This window comes from Pongo pygmaeus, chromosome 3 (assembly GCF_028885625.2).
Source record: "Pongo pygmaeus isolate AG05252 chromosome 3, NHGRI_mPonPyg2-v2.0_pri, whole genome shotgun sequence".
NCBI classification, from domain to species: Eukaryota; Metazoa; Chordata; class Mammalia; order Primates; family Hominidae; genus Pongo; species Pongo pygmaeus.
The window spans coordinates 2,248,380-2,269,834 of NC_072376.2; the positions used below are offsets into that span (position 1 = coordinate 2,248,380).

Here is a 21,455-nt window from a genome sequence, read left to right on the forward strand (position 1 = left end):
AGACCTCTAGAACAGAACAGACAACCCAGAGACTGATTCCAAGACTTTATATACAACAGAGATAGTATTTCAATTCAATAGAAAAGGATAGATTAATTAATAGGGCTGATACAACTAGCACCACATCAAAAAGAAAATAAATGCATTGGGAAAACTATTTGGAACAAAAATGACAAAGGGTTAATTGCTATATTATGCAACAAGTTCTCATACATTTACAAGATAAGACAAACAATTCAACAGAAAAATGAGCAAAGAATAGGAAAAGGCAATACACAAAACAGAAAACCCAAATAGGAAACAAATACAATACTCAGGGAAATGCAAATTAGCTATAACTGGAAACACAGGGGAAGAGGTAGTCTCATGTATTGCTGGTAAAAATGTAAACAGACTCTTTCTAGAAGGCAAACTGTTAAGACTTACTAAAATGAATAATGCATACATCACTCTTGGGAGTTGGGTGGAGAAAGTGACCCACAGGGAGCTCAAGATGGGCCTCTGGGAATGCTAGTTACGTTTCCTGAACTGGGTTTGGGTTTGTGAAATTTTGACCTAAACTTAACTTAGGATACGTGTGCTGTTTTATATATACACACACACACATACACATATATATATACACACATATATATATACCTCAGCCACATATATATGAGAGACAGAGTGCTCTTGCCTCAACAAAAACAGATAGAAAACAATATCAATCATCTAACCAAATAATCTCTAACCAAATAATCTCACTCTTGGCTGTTTCACAGAAATATATGCAACAGTAAACAGGTTTAAACCAAAATGTTTACAGCAGTATTGCTCATTATGGCAAAGGACTGAAAATAAAGTAGATACCAATCAGAAGAAAACTGAGGAATAAATTACATAATATCCACATCATGAAATACATAGCCACTAAAAAGAATGACCTTGTTAAAACATAGATTGCAGGGGGAAAAATGACTCCAGCTATAGTGGTTGACTGAAGATGATGACCTCATTTTTAAAAATAATGACCAAATCTCCCCACTTATGCACACGAAGATGTTACGCACATAACACTGGCACAGGTCGGGTACCCTGGGAGACCACCTCTGTGATGAAGGTTTGCATTTGAAAAGGTGATTGGAGAGTGAAGGAGGCAGAACCCAACCAAGGAAGACAATGGCTAAGATGCAGTCACTCAAAAGCCTGTCCTGGGCTGAGCATCGTCCTGCAGATGTGTCTCCCAATGGGTCAGGACAGCTGGGTTTTTATACCCCTGCACAAACTAGTCACTGGACCAGTCACTCCTGGGGAAGGGGTGGGCCCTTGGGCAAAGAAGTTCTTTGCAGCCAGGCAATCAGGGAGGGGCTGTCCCAGGAGCAGGGACAGTGCTTCAGTACTAAAGGGGCATATGGGCACCACAGTGCTCGCTACAGTCCACACTGTGCTGCTCATAGCCACTTGCTTCAGGGACGTTCTGGGAGCAGCTCCTGTAGGTGGGCCTTTTCCTGGGGAAATTTATAAAAGGAAGGTACTGGGATGAACTACATCTTGTTGCTGCAGCTGGCCTCAAGGTTGCAAATTACATTCATCTCCCTCCTCTACTGCCCATGCTAGGGTCTCCTCACCCTTGCCTATCTCCTCTACTGCTCTAGGTGGCTTAGCTTACCTGATCAGGTAACCCAAACCCTCATCCCTGAGAGGTAAGCCCCTGGCCACCATGCCCTTCTCTGGCCATAGCCCCAGCATTTGCCATCAAATTTGGGTAGGGGACCATGAGGTGGCAAATCACATCACCTGAGTGCTTCCCTGACCCCAGTTATGTAGTAACAGCTCTACCTCCACCTGACGCCCACGGTCAGTCACCCCAGAAGATGGAAATTACATTCCTTGCCAGCCAGTCTCTTGGCACAAGGAACTTGAAATGACCAGACAGCAGCCACACTGGAAATTAAACGGCGTTCTTCCTGTGCCCCTGCTGGAAAGGTTTTCCCTTTAAGAGTCAAGACCTTTAAACCTTAAGAACCCAGAGGCGTGTGAGGGAGAAATACAGATTTCTAAGTAGGTCACTGGGAGTGATGACTTTCACCTTTTGGTTCCCAGACCCATTTATTACACAAACCAAGGACACTGCACCACATACTGGTTAGTGATTTGCAGTGCAGACTGCACCCTGGAGGTGACTGCTTCATCGCAGGTGTCACCTCCAGGCTGCACACGAGGTGAGCTGTGCCTTCCACAGACCATCCTGCTGCTCCATCAGGCCGGCAGCTTCTTGGTGTGTGGCTCTGAGGGAGACAGTGGGTCCCACTCTCATGTGCCCACTGCTGCAGTTCCTTGGCTGAGCGCAGGATCCTGCGGATCAAACACTCTGTGAAACTTGGGTGATGGAGCTGACTGAATCCATGAGAATGGGAAAGGCAAACCCATGCCTGTAACATGTGTTGGTTCCAGCCAAGATGAATCACTGTACCTTCTAGGGCACAAGGGGTTCAGTGTTGTCAAATGACTGTTTCCCTCCAAGGAAGGTGCAACTGAGGACTCAGTGTTTGGTCTCTGTTGCTGGAAGATTGGATGTTCTGCAGAGAAATAGCTAGGTCAGCTCTGGTGAGGGGGAGCCCCATGCTATGTGCCATGCACAGCATCTACCCACCCCATGATTACTCCATGAGAGAGCCCAGTGTGCCAGCATGGGTGCAGCAGATGGCAGAGGCTAGATGTCAACTGGCCAAGTCATCCTATTAATGTGGTGGTTTGGTGTGTCCCCATTGGTGAATGTTCTCGGGTGGGATGTACTTCATGACTGTTCCCACAGATCCCTCCACACGCCTTACTCCAGGAACTCCCTGATCTTCCAATCTTTCTCATTCCAGGTACCTGAGCAACCTGTCAAGCCACTAACCACTGCCCAAGAGTTCCAAATGTGTTAACACTGGGGCCACTTCTCCTTCCACACAAAGTAGATAGTCAAGGGCACCACCCAACGTTCTACCCATTGGGTTTCCTTTGAGCACTGTTTTCCCGGGCTGCCTAAATCAGGCTGTTCAGAGCCCACCCACCATGAACCAAGCTCTAACTTTTCCTGCCTCCATCAGCTGGTCTTAAGGCTGCCCCCTTTAGGAGTACCAGTGCCAGCACCAGTGATGTCATGGGTTCTGGGCCACACGAAAAGCTTGGTTGTGCCTGCTTGTACCTAGTACTAAATGAGCCACTTCCAACTTGCAACGGACAGCTGCACGCCCACCTCTCGGTGGGTCTGACAGAACCAGCTCAGGCTGGCAGTTCTGGCTCATGGTCACTTGATGTCACCATGGCCTCACACTCCATCTCTACCAGGGCCCAGTAGCATGACAGTTTTGTTTTTGAAAAATTTATAATTCGTTTCTGCAGATAGCATTGCCTTGCTCCAGAGTTCTAGCAGTCTGCATTGAGATTCTTCTGTTGGGGCTTTGCCTTAAGCTTCACATGGCATCTTTCCCCACTACAGATACCTCTAACATCACAAGGTCTGTTGGGTTGGAAGTCCAAGTAGCTGGGCCACTTGCTTCACAGCCTAGGCCTCTTACAGGATGCTTTCCTATGCAGTATTCCCAATGTGGAATATGCTGCCTCCACTCCCTAAACCCAGAGATGCCTATCAGGTGTTATGGTTCACTCTTAATGGTTAATGTGGTTAACCACATTGCAGGGTGACTCGACCAGTTAACATCTTCATTCTTAATGCTTCATTCTTAAAAATGCAGTAATTTAGCCAGGTGTGCACTTGTAGTTCCAGCTACTTGGGAGACTGAAGCAGATCATTTTGACCCCAAGAGTTTGAGGTCAGCCTGAGCAACATAGTGAGACCCAGTCTCTTGGGGGGGAAAAAAAAAAAGGTGGCCAGGCGCGGTGGCTCACGCCTGTAATCCCAGCACTTTGGGAGGCCAAGTCTGGTGGATCACCTAAGATCGGGAGTTCGAGACCAGCCTGACCAACATGGAGAAAGCCCATCTCTACTAAAAATACAAAAAAAAAAAAAAAAAAAAATTAGCCAGGCATGGTGGCGCATCCCTGTGATCCCAGCTACCTGGGAGGCTGAGGCAGGAGAATCACTTGAACCTGGAAGGCGGAGGTTGTGGTGAGCTGAGATCGTGCCATTGCACTCCAGCCTGGGCAACAAGAGTGAAACTGTCTCAAAAAAAAAAAAAAAAAGGCACTAATTTGTCCTTTACTTGCAAGGGGATATCCTACCTATCCTCAGACCACCGAACTTCCAAAAACTTCATGGTTGTGGTGGGCCCCAGAATATCTGTGTGCTTATCTCCCATGTTTTGGACAGCAAGACAGCTAACAAACTTGCCATTTCTTGCTTATGCTGATTGGCATGATGTCATCAAAACAGTGGGTGGCTGGATAACACAGCACTGCGGCAAGGTGCAAATTTATATTGTCCATTCAGAGTGAATATTTCTGCAGGGATGGAAAAGAATGTGTTCACCAAATCAATAATTGCATTTCACATGTCTGAGGCCTTGTTAATTGCATATGCCACATCCAGCCCACCAGCTGTCATTAGGGCTATAACTTGGTCACAACTATTTGCGGTGTCAATTGTTATTCTCCAGGATCTGACTTCTGTAAGCACCTACCTGGTGAATTAAATGAATATATGACAGGGACCACCCTGTGCCCTGAATCCTGTAGGGGTTTAAGGATGGCACTAACTTCTACCATTTCTCCTAGGTTGCCATATTGCTGTACTAATTCACTATCTTTGCTGGGAAGGCAGTTTCAGCGTCATCCACTTGAGCTTACTCACTATGAGAGCTCTCATCCTCAGGCCAAGGAGCCAGTACCTGAGGGTTCTTCCAACAGTCTGTTCATTCCAAATAACATTTGGGGACTTGGAAAATGGCTTCGGAGTGAGCCCTGCCATTATGGTGTAATCTGGGCCATGGTTCCATTTATTGCTTGAGTCCTTGTGCCTCTGACAGAGAAACCATTATGATACTTTAGGTCTCCAGGTAACAATATCATATGAATGTTTCAGTATCCCTTTCCCCCTTGTATAAGTTCCCAGAGTAAATGGCCACAGGTTTCCCTGGCGGAAAGACAGGAGGAATAACTGCCATATACACTCACTATGGTGTTGCATAGTCCTTCCTCCTGGGGACCTGGCCTCTCCTTCAGTCAGTTGGTTCCAGGTCTGAAGTCACTTTATGAGAACTGTGCCTACCCTGCTTCTGACAGGCAGCACCACCTGGCCTCTATGTCAGGATCCTGTCTCCCTGACTGTTATCAGGAGGCATCTCCTATTATCAGCCCTGGTCTATAGAGGACACCACTGAGATTCTCAGTGAAGCCGATGCTCCCCACTCCCTCATCAGCTTTCATTATTGCTTTGGTAAATAGAGCATCCAGAGCGCCCTTCTGCAGAACAATGTTACCTGCTGAGTTTCCCAGCCCTCCACAATATGACCATTCTAGCATGTCCACCTCTCCTGGCTTTTCATGCCTTCTTTTACCATCTGCCCTGGCAGTTCTAACCTTTCTACTTCACTTAGTGTGAACCCTCTCCTACAAGGAACTAAAAGCCATCCTAGCAGTATGTTGGCACCACCTCTTGGAATCTTCATCGGGTTGTCAAATCCAGTGTCTCTGAAGTGATCCCGCATAAATAAACTCTCCCTTATCCAACCTTAGTTCCACCTGCCTTGATCCAGAACCCTCAGACCCAGCCCACCATAGGTACTCTCCCAGGCCTGCTTGTATATGGCCAGTTAGGTCCTGCAGTTCCTTTGGAGTAGAATCTCTTTCGTCCCTGTGCCAGTTATCAATGTACTGCCTCCCAGCTACAAATTCGCCTCTCAGCTACAAATTCACCCCTCGTCGCACCGCATGCCCTACAGAAAATACACCTCCTTTGCCACCTGGCATGATGTTAAGCTCCATCAGCAGAGGGTGCTAGAGGGATGCTGCCAGAGAAGAGGCCTCTGGCTGCTGTGCTTTGCTTTCCTTTCTTCTTGCTCCTGCAGCTCTTAACCAGTGTACTAGACACCCATGAGCAGCCCCACTGGCCATTTCCCAGCTACTTCTGCAGACATTCTAGCCAGCCCTCCAGCAAGTTTCAGTCGATCCCTGTGGGCAGCTTCCTACTGAGTTTCACAGGCACCCCTACCAACTTCCCAGTGAGTTCAGTGATACCCCATAGGTGGGTTACCACTTGCCAGACTGACTCTGGCACTTCAGCCGATTTCTTGGCCACCCAGTGGGCTACATCCACAACCTCTGGCAGTCTGAATCTCGGCCTTGAGGGGAGAGATTCTGCTAAATTTGTCCCTTCCTTCAGCACCCCACTTCAGCCCTAGCGGGGGAAGCTGCTCCCTGTCTGCTCTTGCTGGATTCTTTAGAGTTTTCTCTAAAGCTATTCCTGGTAGCTAATCCTGCTAGTTAGTAATGCCTTAAACATTCCCTGTTCAAATTACTCTACGGTTTCTGTCCCCTGACTGGACTGTAACAGGCCCAGTACTTTTCGGCAGGGTTATTTTGTGACTTAATGACCAGGAGAGGAGGAGGGGGCAGCAAAAAAGAAAAAGCCTGAACAAAACATTTATGAATCTTTTCACAATTTCTTATGAAATGACATATGTATGCATGTGTATAACTATACAAAAAGATCTGGGGAATTATGAACTTTGTTTTTTCTGTTTCTCCCTCCCCACCCCAAAAACTTTTCCTAAAGGATTATTAAATAATGATGGAGCATGTCTTATTTTTCAAGACAGAAGCTCTCCATTGTTTTCCAGCAAAGGTGGGGAGAAGCGCTCAGGGTGGGGCCATTTCTGCAGGTCTCAGAGGTATCTGATACTCAAGATTTATTTTTTAAATAAAATTTATTATTTTTTTTTTGAAACAGGGTCTCACTCTGTTACCCAGGCTGGAGTGCAGTGGCACAATCTCAGCTCCCTGCAACCTCCACCTCCCAAGCTCAAGCGACAATCCCCCTTCCTCAGCCATCCAAATAGCTGGGATTACATGCCATCATGCCCCACTAATTTTTTGCAGAGATGAGTGTGAAAGGAAAATAAATCTTGGGAATCCCAAGTCACTAAAGCTAAAGGGAAAAGTCAAGGTGGGAACTGCTTAGGGCAAACCTGCCTCCCATTCTATTCATAGTCAAATTCGATGCCTCTGAGGTTCACCTGAAACAAATGGGGATCTGATTGCTTCCTCTCCCCATTGTTTATGTAAAAATACAGATTCACTAAATTGTGTATTCAGTGGAAGGCTGATCAAGGACTCAAAAGAATGCAACCTTTTGTCTCTTACCTACTTTTTGTTTGTTTTTGAAACAGAGTCTCATTTGAAAGGGTCTCATTCTATCCTTCAGGCTGGAGTGCAGTGATACAATCTTGGCTCACTGCAACCTCCACTTCCTGGTTCAAGCAATTCTCCCGCCTCACCCTCCCGAGTAGCTGGGATTACAGGCAGCTGCCACCATGCTCGGCTAATTTTCGATTTTTAGTAGAGACAGGGTTCCACCACGTTGGCCAGTCTGGTCTTGTACTCCTGACCTCAAGGGATCCACCCGCCTCGGCCTCCCAAAATACTGGGATTACAGCGGTGAGCTATCGCACCTGGCCCCTCTTATCTAATTCTAACCTGGAAGACCCCTCTTCAAGTTGTCCCGCCTTACCAGACCGAACCAATTACATCTTACACATATTGATGTTTCATGTCTTCCTAAAATGTTTAAAAGCAAACTACCCCCAGCCACCTTGGGCACATGTCTCAGGACTTCCTAAGGCTGTGTCATAGGCATGTCCTTAACCTAGGCAAAATAAACTTTCTAAATTGAGACCTGCCTGATACTTTGCATTCACACAGGTTTCGCCATGTTGCCCAAGCTGGTCTGATACTCAAGATTTTTTTTTTCTTGGCTCCTTGTGGTATTTCAATCAAGATTTAAATATACCAATCCAAAGGTTCCCATCCTGTATCTCAGGGTCTGGTCCCTCTTTCTTCAGATCAAGACCTTAATCTTGGCCAGGTGGAGGTGGCTCATGCCTGTAATCCCCGCACTTTGGTAGGCTCAAGACGCCCAGGAATTCGAGACCAGACTGGGCAACATGGCGAAACCCCATGTGTACTTAAAAAACAAACAAACAAACAAACAAACAAAACTAGCCACGTGTGCACGCCTGTAGTCTCAGCTACTTGGGAGAATCACCTGAGCCCCGGAGGCGGAGGTTAAAGTGAGCCAGATCGGACCTCCAGCCTAGGTATCGCCAAAAAACAAAAAACAAAACAAAACAAAAACCCCTAGCACACCACCAGGGCTGAAAATTCAAGTTTCTCTGGAGCAATCAGGACTAAGTCTTGGGTCTACGGCTACAGGCTGTCACTACGGCTACAGGCTGTCACTTTATAGGCTGCCCAGGAAGCCCTCCGGCTTTCACGTTTAGCCTTTAATTGCTTATCACCCACGGCCTTTTTTTTTTTTTTTTTTTCCCAAAGGATCTATTATTCCCAGCCACAGCCATCCAATTCCATTGTCTTCAACTGCCTTGTACTTCTCAGACGTGTAGTATTGTCCCAGCTGGTGCAGCAGCTCCCACTGGTAAGCCAGACAAACCCACCTTGAGCCAAAGTTTTAATTCCACTGCTACCATTTGTATTCCACCCACAACTTGTGATGAGGTCATCAGTGCCAGCTTACCTGAGGGAGACCAAACTCCAAAATCACATGTCTACTTTCTCAGACCACTCCTGCCACCAACTGTAGCAGATCAGGTTCCCTGAGACTGAGATTTGTCAGCAGAAAGTTGACTGGGGAGTGGCGTTGGAGATCAGAAGAATTGAGCCTGGGGAAGCTGAAACGTGATACATTGCAACAAATGCCTCAGCCAATGCCACCTGACGAGGGGGGTTGGGTTGGCACAGATATATAGAAGCCATAATTACAGTCATGCAGGGATATGTTCTGAGAAATGCATCATTAGGCGATTTCATTGTTATGAAAACATCATAGATCAAGGGTCCCCAACCCCTGAATTGAGGACCAGTACCTGTCTGTAGTCTGTTAGGAACCAGGCCACACAGCAGGAGGTGAGCAGCAGGTGAGTGAGCATTCCCACCTGAGCTCCGCCTCCTGTCAGATCAGCAGCAGCATTAGATTCTCATAGGAGCAAGAACTGTACTGTGAACTGCACATGTGAGGAATAGGTTGCGAGCTTCTTATGAGAATCTACCGCCTGATGATCTTAGGTGGAACAGTTTCATCCCGAAAGCATCCACCTGACCCCCATCCCGTGGAAAAATTGTCTTCCATGAAACCAGTCCCTGGTGCCAAAAGGTTGGGGACTGCTGTCATATAGTGAACTTACACAAACCTAGATGGCATAGCTTACTACACTCCTAAGCTGTATGGTCTAGCCTGTAGCTCAAACCTGTACAGCATGTTAGTGTACTGAATACTGTAGGCAACTGTAACACAACAGTAAGTATTTGTGTATCTAAACATAGGTAAAAATACAGTATAAAAGATTTAAAAAATGGTACTTATATATAGGGCACTTACCATAAATGGAGCTTGCAGGACTGGCAGTTGCTCTGGGTGAATCAGTGAGTGGGGAGTAAGTGTGAAACCTTAGTGCATTACTGTACACTAATGTAGACTTCACAAACACTATACATTTAGGACACACTAAATTTATTTTTAAAAATTTTCTTTCTTCAATAATAAATTAACCTCAATGTACTTTAACGTTTTTTACTTTACACACTTTCATATTTTTAAACTTTTGAACTCTTTTATAACATTTACCTTGAGACAAAAACACGTTGTACAGCTTAACAAAAATATTTTTTCTTCATATCTTGATTCCATAACCTTTTCTCTATTAAGATATTTAACTTTTTAAAAAATGTTCTTAACTTGCTTGCTTAAAACTAAGACACACACACATTAGCCTAGGCCTACACAGGGTAAAGAGCATCAGTATCATCGTCTTCTACTTCTGTATCTTGTCCCCCTGGAAGGTCTTCAGAGGCACTAATACATATGGAGCTGTCACTTCCTATGATAAGAGTACCTTCTTCTGGATACCTCCTGAAGGACCTGCCTGGAGCTGTTTTACAATCAGCTTTTTTTTTCATAAGTAGGAGTACACCCTAAAATAATGATAAAAAGTATATATAGTATTGTAAATATATAAAAAGTATATATAGTATTGTAAATATATAAACCAGTAACACAGTCATTTGTTTTCAAGTACTCTGTACTACATATAATTGTATATACAATTATACATAGTATAGTACAGTGTAGTAGGCTATGCCATCTAGGTTTGTGTAAGTTGACTGTATGACATAGCTATACACTATATACAGAGTGCTATACTTTTATACACCTGGTAGTGCAGTAGGTTTGTTTATGCCAGCATCACAACAAAAACATAATGCGGCCGGGTGCGGTGGCTCATGCCTGTAATCTCAGCACTTTGGGAGGCTGAGGCGGGCGGATCACCTGAGGTCAGGAGTTCAAGATCAGCCTGGCCAACATGGTGAAACCCTGCCTCTACTAAAAAGACAAAAATTAGCCAGGCGTGGTGGCGGGCACCTGTAATGCCAGCTACTCAGGAGGCTGAGACAGGAAAATCACTTGAACTGGGAGGTGGAGGTTGCAGTGAGCCGAGATTGCACCACTGCACTCCAGCCTGGGTGACAAGAGTGAAACTCTGTCTTGGGAAAAAAAAAAATGTAATGCATTGTGCTATGATAACAGGACAGCTACGATGTCACTAGGAGACAAGAATTTTTCAGATCCATCATAATATTATGGGACCACCAACATACATGCGGTCTGTTGTTGACCAAAACATCATTCATTATGTAGCGCATGACTGTCCAGCCACATAAATTATAATCATAGAAAAAAATTAACAAAAATATAAAAGGCATATACTAAGTTGTTAACATAGGTTAACAATAAGAGAGAGGGTTCAACAAGCAAAAAAGAACTTGAACCTTCTCACAATTTTATATTAAAACGATGTATGTATGCATGTATATAAATATGTAAAAAAAAATTTTAAGAAAAATGTCTTTGGGAGGCCGAGGTGGGTGGATCACTTGAGGTCAGGAGTTTAAGACCAACCTAACCAACATGGTGAAACCCCGTCTCTACTAAAAATACAAAAATTAGCCAGGCATGGTGGTGGGCGCCTGTAATACTGGCTACTCAGGAGGCTGTGGCAGGAGAATCCCTTGAACACAGGAGGGGGAGGTTTCAGTGAGCCGAGTTCACACCACTGCACTCCAGCTTGGGTGACAGAGCAAGACTCCATCTCAAAAAAAAAGAAAGAAAAGAAAATTGTGTGGAATTACAGATTTTAGTTTTTTGTTTTTTTTTTTTTAAAAAAAAAAAAAACACTTTTCCTAACGTATTACAAAGAGACTCCCCAAAAATGTTGTGGAAAAAATTTATAATACTAAAAAAAAATAGTAGGCCAGGCACAGTAGCTCATGTCTGTAATCCCAGCACTTTGAGAGGCTGAGGCAGGAGAATCGTGTGAGCCCAGGAGTTTGAGACCAGCCTGGGCAACACAGCAAGACCTCGTCTCCACAAAAAAATAAAAAATTAGCCAGACACGGTGGTAAGTGCCTGTAGTCCCAGCTACTCAGGAGGCTGAGGTAGGAAGATTGCTTGAACCTGGGAGGTTTAGGCTGCAATGACCTGTGAACTCCAGCCTGGGCGACAGAGCAAGACCCTGTCTTGGAAAAAAAAAAAAGTAAGTTTCTCTCTCTCTCATGTTCTGAGGTGAATGGTCTCAGTAGGTGGTATAGCTGTTTTTTAAAGTCACTCAGGGGCCCAAGATCCTTCTAGCATGTTGTTCCACAATCCTCTAGGACACTGTTATCATTTGCAGGGTTGGAGAAGAATCATTTCAGCTCCAACTGATGGGAAGCAAAGAGGCCAGAGAAGCAGGCAGGCTGTCTTGGAGCTTCCCTTGGAAATGGCACCTGCTGAGCTCACAACTCACTGACAGGCACCTGGCCACTTGGTCAAACCTGACTGCAACAAAACTGAGCCATGTAGTGTAATTGCGTGCCTCAGAAAACAAGGATGGATTCAACGTGGTAAGAAATGAGTAATCGCTGCCAAAAAGTTATCTGGAATAATTTAAAATGCCCATGATTATGAAGTGGTTGCCATAAAAGGCAGGATAATTAATGGTTACATTTGAGCAGGGAGAGATTTTAATTGAGAAGTAAATTTTGAGGTGTTGGCAATGTAAGTGGTAGTTACATGGATGTTCTCTTACATTAGTTTAAGTTTTGCATTTTTAGTGTTTTTCATGACAAAGTGTTTTTAAATAAAGATCTATATTTGTTTCAAGAAGATATAACAGTCCAATCTTTACTGAATGTGTATCTTGATTCACCTCAGTCAGTCTAGCAGATAAGAAAATTACACCCCAAAATGACAAGTATCACAGGTTTAATACAGTTTGGTGTGACTTAGTGTTTGTAAAAGTAAATATTTGTAGTTTATTTCCATTAATTTCTGAGTTTAATTTCCATATTTATTTGGTATGAAATAGGCTCATGGAAATGAAAGGCTAATTTACAATATTTTTCTTAGAAGAATTTGACATAATAACAGCTCAGTATTTGACAAGAATCCAGAGTCAATTAAAACTTTAGGTCCAGCATCACTCATCAATAATCCACCAGCAATCCAACTTTAATTTGGATTCATATGATGAAGGAATAAAACTGGTGAGAATCTGTGGTGGAAAGACTCCAAGGTGGCCCTGTGACCCCTGCCTCTCGGTATCATGTCCTCACATAACCCCAAACCGCTCTGAATGTGAATGGAACTATTGATTAGCTTCTAACCAAGAGAACACACCAAAGGCAGCAGCATGTATGTGATCACATTATATAAAACTGTAATGTCAGTCTTGCTAGGGAAAGTGAGCTGCCATATTGTAGGTTGCCCACATAGAGGATCACATGACAGGAACTGGGGATGCCTTCCAGACACCAGCCAGTGAGAAACTGAAACCCTTGGTCTGAAAGTCTATAAGAAACTGAATTCTGTCAACAACCATGCGAGCTTAGAAGAGAATGCTTCCCCACTGCAGCCTCAGGAGAGACACCAGACCTGGCTGACACCTGGAGTCCACCCTTGCAGAGGACCTAGCAGAGTCAGGTCCAGGCTCCTGATGCACAGAAACTGTACAACAATAATTGTGTTTTTTAATCCAGTAAGTTTGTAGTAATAATGTTATACAGCAATAGAAAATACAAATCCTTATGAAAATTCCACTATTTTTCCAAATCCAAGAGAGAAAAGTAGTATCATATCTTTTTCTATTATCTTCTCAATAACCTTAACAAACAAAAGCCAGAATTTTAACAGGGTATTTTATTTTCAGAGACGAGATCTTGCTATGTTGCCTAGGCTGGACTCGAACTCCTGGGCTCAAGTGATCGTCCCAGGCATTAACAACGTATTTTAGAACAATAATAAGAGCTTATATGAGATGGACTGACTGTCATAAATTTTTCATCAGAGCCTCATATTATAGCTGCCAGAGGCATTTCATTATTCTTACCGGTTTTTCAAGGGGAGTATATTTCCACCTCTGTCAAGTATGCACCCCTCTATTATTCAAAAAAAATATGGAATAATGTGATTATGATAGTGTCTTACACTATCAATTGCTAGGCATGTAATTCACAGTCAAAAATTCTTACCAGTTTATTGGTGACTTCTACTGTAATAAAGTATATAAGCAACAGATGCCTGAATATGAATGGATCAAAACGTTAAGTGCAAATGTATTTTAATCAAGATGTGTTTACAAGAGCTTTTGTGCTAATATTCGGCAATACTCTCAATTATTTCAATGCAATTTCATTACTCAATTATATCTCACTCACTTATACCTTATTTTGTAGAAAGAGAAACCAACCACAAATTATTGGCCCAGACTTGCAAATTAAAATAAAAACTGCTTTGCTACTAGCAAAAAAAAACAACAACAACAAAAAACAAAACAAAAAAAAACACCAAAACCCCTGATGTTACAAACATTTCAGTGACATTTGTGAGCATATCACTGCTTTCACTATTTTTATTTTTCTGAGATAGAGTCTCACTCTGTCGCCCAGGCTGGAGACCTCAGCTCACTGCAAGCTCTGCCTCCTGGGTTCATGCCATTCTCCTGCCTCAGCCTCCCGAGTAGCTGGGACTACAGGCGCCTGCCACCACTCCTGGCTAATTTTTTGTATTTTTATTAGCGACAGTGTTTCACCGTGTTAGCCAGGATGGTCTCGATCTCCTGACCTCATGATTGCCCACCTCGGCCTCCCAAAGTGCTGGGATTACAGGCGTGAGCCACTGCGCCCGGCCCCACTGCTTTTACTATTATACCACATCATAAACCCATATACACTGATCCAATAATCTTTGCCACCTAAGAGTTTACATTTCTACAGCAGCATAATACACATATTGTCAAAAACATATCTCTTGTTTACCACACACAATAGCAAATACTATGTACAGGTTTGATGACCTGAGAACCAAGATTAAAGCATCTCTTTCGAAGATACTAAAATACCTGATCCAGATTCTAAGGGAATGTTTGACAGAAATAACCTGGAACAAGGAAGAGAGTGTTACATTTTTAAAGCAATGAAGGTTAAGGGAACATGAAAGTTAGCAAGCAGAAGCTCAGTCTGCACTGAATGAGTGTAAAAGGGGCGGGAGCTGGGCTTCATCTGTCTACATGCATTCCATTTTCAATTCTTAGTCTTTAGAACAATTAACATTCAAAGTATCAAGAGAAAGAAAGGTTCATAAAAATTACTTACTCTCTGTACTCTTTCCCCAAGTCTTAGAATCCACTAAATCACCTGAATGCATAGCAGACATAATCTTCTGAGCAACACTGGAGAGCGGTGTATTACAGAGATCAAAGCCTACCAATGCCTCATAATTTTCCATTTTCACAAAATCCTAAATGTAAGATTAACATAAGATAAATCCCATATATTAATTCTAAGACTATAAAACAGGAAATACAATTATTTTCAAAAATTTATATACCAACTTTCATTTAAAATGTCTATATTCATAACCACAGAAAACAGGCATCAATCATCCAATAATATAGATAGAAAGAAAAAAGCAAAATAGCTAGAGGTTTAATCCAGGTATCATAGTAAATAGATAAAGAACTTATTTTCTAGGTAACCAATTTAGAAGCAATCTACTCAAATACTTCCTGAGGTTTGAAAAATGGTATTAAATCTTCAAATAGGCTGAGCACGGCGGCTCATGCCTGTAATCCCTGCACTTTGTTAGACCGAGGCGGGTGGATCACCTCGGTCAGGAGGTCAGGAGTTCGAGACCAACCTGGCCAACATGATGAAACCCCGTCTCTACTAAAAATACAAAAAATTAACCGGGCATGGTGGCGCCTGTAATCCCAGCTACTCAGGAGGCCTGAGGCAGGAGAATCACTTGAACCCAGGAGGCAGAGGTTGCAGTGAGCTGAGATCATGCCACTGCACTCCAGCCTGGGCAACAAGAGTGAAACTCCATCTCAAAAAATAAAACAAAACAAAATAAATCTTCAAATAAACATATCTAGTAACACAATGATTATAACTAACTTGGGTAATTATGGCAGACACACAACTACCATCCGTGCCTTGATCTGCCCTGCTGGCCCCCTGGGCTGAGCAAGTGAAGGTTTGGGTGGGGACAGTATAAATCAAGCATCTGGGCAGGGGCATGGTGGCTTACACCTGTAATGCCAGCACTCTGGAAGGCCAAGGCAGGTAGATCACTTGAGGTCAGGAGTTTGAGACCAGCCTGACCAACATGGTGAAACCTCGTCTCTACTGAAAATACGAAAATTAGCCAGGTGCAGTGGTGCACACCTACAATCCCATCTACTCAGGAGGCTGAAGTAGGAGAATCACTTGAACCTGGGAGGCAGAGGTTGCAGTGAGCCGAGATCATTCCGCTGAACTCCAGCCTGAGCGACAGAGTTGGACTCTGTCTCAAAAATTAACTAACTAAATAAATCAAGCATCTGGCCACACATCTAAATATGTGACACTAGTTTAAACAGAATATGCTACCATAAACCAGGAAACCAGGTAACATATTTTCCACATTTTTGGAGAAAAGAAAAATTTCAAGTAAATTCTCTATCCCAAAATAGAACAGAAAAAAATATATACAACAAAAAAAAGTTGCTCAGGTGATAGGGAGCTGATAGCAAAATCTTAAATAAAATTTATTGCTACAAAATTAAGGTTTACATAAAATTTTAAATAACATAAACACAATAATTGGCAAAATATTTTTGTTCAATGGGTTTCAAAAATCAAGAAGGTTCATCTGTCATCTAGGTATGCCTGTTTTCTGATGGTTATAGCTAAAAAATTCCATAAAGACCACCCCAAACATGTAGTTTTTAGATTGGCATTCCATATTACAAATAGGTGAGGAATATTCTTAAAGGTATTCCTACAAAGCTCACATGGTATTTATCACAGGCCATGTATAAATTGGGCACTCAAGAAGCATCTGATGTAATAACAGATGAGCTACTTCAAATTATTTTAGAGCAACGCTTAAAATATTTTTTGGTTGCCCAAATACCATTGTTAAATACAATTAAACATTTTTGCTCTTAAACTGATTAAAATAGTATCATACATCTTTTGAGCAACCACTTTTACAGAATTTTGAAATTCAAATTTCATTTGAAAGTCATTTATGATGTGTAAGTCACATTAAAGTCAAAGCACTGCTCAGCTGTCTTGTAGAAACTTTTGAGTCCCCAGAATTCAGACTCTAAAATGAATGAAGGCAGGCCAAGGAAGTCCTAATACTCTGTGGTACAAATAGGGACATTAAAACAGCCTAAAGGTCTATAGCAGGGAATTATGGAGGAATACAATTTGAGCAGCAGAATTTTATTTGAGAGTCAAACATGAGGGGACTTGGCTATTTCACATATTAAGGTCTACAGATTTAAAAATGCTGACTAGAAGTTCTACACATTTTAAAATATTTAATAGCGCCTGAGCATGGTGGCTCATGCCTGTAATTCCAGCACTTTGGGAGGCCGGGAGAGGGGATCAAGAGGTCAAGAGGTCAAGAGATCAAGACCATCCTGGCCAACATGGTGAAACCCCATTTCTACTAAAAATACAAAAAAATTAGCTGGGTGTGGCGGTGCACGCCTGTAGTCCCAGCTACTCGGGAGGCTGAGGCAAGAGAATCGCTTGAACCCGGGAGGCGGAGGTTGCGGTGAGCCAAGATCGTGCCACTGCACTCCAGCCTGGAGACAGAGTGAGACTCTGTTCAAAAAAAAATTTAACGGCAGAAAATTTCTATTTCTAAAAAGTACAGAGATAACTATACTAAAAAATATTTGCATTATGTAATAATGCTTTTTCCCTGTAAGTAAAAAATTACCAGGACTAAGTACCACTAAACATATGCTCAAGTCATCAAAAGCACTGGTATTCTGAATGTACTACATGAGAAAAAAGCCAAATTAATATAATACTTGAATTCATCAAATGAAATGTTCCATTGACCTCAAATTTTAAAAATTTAGTAGTGTTTATTATACACAGTCTTCTAATAAATAAAAGAGGACATGTAATAAAGATTCAGTTTTCAGTAATTTTCAATCTTCAAGACTAACAGCCTTAATCTTTGATTGAGTTTCTAAATTCTCCACAATATCTTTCAGATAATCTTCATCTTTTAAAAAATATACATAGAATTCTCTTTCCATTTGATGTAATTTATTATTTGCCAAAGTTTTTCTTTTTGTCTTCACATCAGCAAGAATATCAGTGAGGAGATGATTCAGCTTATTCAGTTGAGATTCAACTTGATGAAACTGCTCTGTTAACTCCTAAAAAAGGAAAATAAAAATAAAAAAATTCAAACACTTTATTCCTAACACCAATTATAAAATTAAAATATAATTTACATGGAAAGACTTTAAAGGACTGAATAACTTCCCGCAATTTTAGCAATAAATAAACCTCGATTTAAAATCCATAACAGGTTTAATATAAATTCTAAGTAAGATTAATTGCAACAACTTCTGATAGGTAATTTTAAGTGATTCAAAGGAAACTCTTTCTGAAGTGTACTTGATATGTAAGCTGTTCTGTGCATTCATATATTCAACAAATGCTATTGTGCCAAGTACTGTTTTAGAGATTACTGATACAAGAATAAACAAAATCTCCCTCATGGAACTTATATTCTGCTTAATAAATCAAACCTTGTTTTAGCCTATTCTCTGTTTATTCTAGACAGAAGGTACAGACTTCTGTCTAGAAGAAGTTGAAATGAAGACCAATAAAAGAGAATTATCTCAACACAAATCTCCATTTTTCATTTTTTCATATTGTCTTACCAAATAGAATTACACATGACATTCCATGAAAACCATCCTGACTAATCATATAATTTTCCTGCTCAAGAATCTAGCCATGCCGACCCTTCACATTACAGTAAATTCAAATTCCTCAGTGTCTAGCATTTAAACCAGATTATTAACAAGTTTCCATAGCTTTCTAATCAACCATTCTACTTATAAATTTTAGCCAGTATCACCAAAGAGGTTCTCAGAAAAATCTGTTGCTCTAACTACCCTCAATTTTCCACAGCTTCTAGGCATGGTCCACAAGTATCATAATTAACTGAGGTACTTGTTATGAATACAGATTCCTGTACCCCCCAACTAGACTAAATTACTTAATCTCTGTGCAGAGCTAGGAACCTGCGTTTTGATATGCTTCCTGATGATTCTAATGTACAAGTTCAAGAATGACTACTTAAGACCTGTCATAAATGCCAATTCACAGAGCAGTACTTCTTAAAATACATATTTTTGAAAATCAAGTAATTTCACATTATATCTACATTTAGTGATCTCCTCTAAGACAAACTTGGTAAACTTGAATATACTGAGAAACAACAATCTCATCTTTACCTTCAATTAAATACTAAAGATCATACAGTTGCTAAAACAATATTGCTACAGATACTGAAGTTCGGCTTCATTAATAATAGAAACACAAGTTAAAATTGATATGGCATTTTATATCACATTGAGCTAGGGAAAAACACTAATGATACCCACTGATAAGATTAGAGTGAAATTACCATATTTTAGTGATTCTTGGATGCATTTTTTTTTCACATTTTAACATATCTGAAATGAAGATGCATCTTAATCAAGAACATCATATGATTGTTTCTGGCCAGGTACTCTTAAGAAATACTTTCTCATCAACATTCTTGATATACAGTGTGGAAAACTACAGACAACTTTTGAGTCAAAAAATAACAGAAGAATTGAACATTGAAATGTGATGCTTTAGAACTACCTTAACCATTTAAATTGACTTATTTTTCTCCTTTTAACATATGCCCAAGAGTGGTATGATAAAAATCTATGTCTACCTACCCCTAAAAAGATCTTTTTTAGTAAGTATGAAAAACAAAAATTCTTAATAAGAAAATACTGTGTTGGTTTAACTAAGAGTTTTTCTTTTTTTCGCAATTCATAAAATGATGGCGTGCCATATGGTCAATGGTGTCTAGTAGACACTTAAATAGTGCTGGTAGCATTATAAACTCCTTTAAAAGGCAATCTGGCCGTATCAAAGGCAAAAAAAAGTGTATATACCACCCTGGCACAAAAAACCCCAATGATCCTATTTCCAAGAATGTATCCAGATGAAAGTATCCAACAACAAAAAGCTATATACACAAAGATACACATGATATTGTTAAAGAGCAAACAAAAGAAGAAAAAAATGAAGACTATCAAAATGTTCAATAACAATAACCAGCTACAAAATTGATGGCATAGTAATTAAATTAAGACAGTATAGTTAACATTAAAAGTTAAGAAAACTATTTAGAGAGTAAAAATGTTTATTTCATCATGCTAAGTAAAAACAAAACTATGGTCTTTGCTCAGGGTCTTTAGAAGTTAGCACCATGGCAGAAGACATGAAGGTCAAAATTAAGAACTACAGGACTGTCCCATTTGACAGACACTTCGTCAACTAGAACCAGAACATGAACTGCTGGCAGAACTACCTGGACTTCTACCACTCCAAGACGGCAATGACTGCTAAAGGGGGTGATGTCTCTGTGTGCAAATGGTACTGGCATGTGTGCAAGTCCCTCTGCCCCATATCCTTGGTCTTGACCTGGGACAAAGGCACGTTTCCTGGGAAAATCTGAACTGGCTCCACCCCACCTTTCCTCTGTTCTCCATCCTTCTCCCAGGGTGGTAAAGGGGGACCTGGGTACATGATGATCCCTACCCTGGGTCCGTGAATCAGGACTTAACTAATAATAAAAACTTACTGGAAAAGTGTAAAGAAAAGAAAACTATATGCCTTACATTACTAAGCAAAAGAAAAATGGCAAAGGAATATTAATATTAGACAAAACAATATCAAGAGAAAAAGCATCACCAGGAATAGTCATTAAGTAATGCTAAATGCTTTGATTCACTGCAATTTAAAACGACCAGGATAATTATTCACTGCAATTTTAAACCTGGATATAACTTATAAAATAGACTCAAAATACATAGAGAAAAAAATGATACACAACTACATGGAGAAATTTTCTTCTTTTTTGAGACCGAGTCTTGCTCTGTCGCCCAGGCTGGAGTGCAGTGGCGCGATCTTGGCTCACTGCAATCCTTGCCTCCCTGGTTCAAGGGAGTCTCCTGCGTCAGCCTCCCAAGTAGCTGGGATTACAGTCACCCGCCACCACACCCAGCTAATTTTTGTATTTTTAGTAGAGATGGGGTTTCCCCACCTTGGCCAGGCTGGTCTTGAACTCCTGACCTTGTGATCCACCCGCCTCGGCCTCCCAAAGTGCTGGGATTATAGGCGTGAGCCACCGCACCCGGCCTATGTGGAGAAATTTTCAAATCCACCATCATAGTGGAAATTTTTACACAATTCTCAATAGATCAAGAAGACAAAAATCAGTAATGGGAGACGTTTCAAAAAACAAATCACAGATACCACTTCACACCCGTTGGGATGGCTACTGTTTTAAAAACCACAGGAAATAACAAGTGTTGGCAAAGATGTGGAGAAACTGGAATTGTGCAGCTGTGAGACATATAAGACTGTCATAGCAGTATGATCTATAGTAACAAAAACTGTAAATAACCTAAATGTCTGTCAATCTAACAGATAACTGCATTGTGGAATATCATATAATGGAATACTAACTATACAAAAGAGAAAACTATGAATGAACTATATAGCTTTGCGTGTATCAACATGAGTGAGTCTCAAAAACATGTTAAGCCATTGAAAAAGCAAGCAAGTCATTGAAGGATACATACCTTCAATATACACGCCTTTGGTATAACACCACCAGTATAATAACA

The 21,455-nt window shown here is 41.4% G+C and overlaps 1 protein-coding gene and 1 pseudogene across 3 annotated transcripts in view; one reads left to right on the forward strand and one right to left on the reverse strand.

Moving 5' to 3' along the window:
- LOC129035766 (HAUS augmin-like complex subunit 3) overlaps positions 1-21,455 on the reverse strand; it is a 169,224-nt gene that overhangs the window by 141,294 nt on the left and 6,475 nt on the right. The window contains exons 5-6 of one of the 3 annotated variants that reach the window (XM_063664416.1): positions 17,709-17,924; positions 14,848-14,992 (exon numbers count right to left, since the gene is read on the reverse strand). In XM_063664416.1, coding sequence (XP_063520486.1) covers positions 14,848-14,992; positions 17,709-17,924 — 361 coding nt within the window. Of the gene's footprint in view, positions 1-14,847; positions 14,993-17,604; positions 17,925-21,455 lie in introns of those variants that run through there. The other 2 variants (XM_054486565.2, XM_054486568.2) reach the window with 2 other exon arrangements.
- On the forward strand, positions 20,004-20,281 carry LOC129035768 (cytochrome c oxidase subunit 6B1-like; annotated as a pseudogene).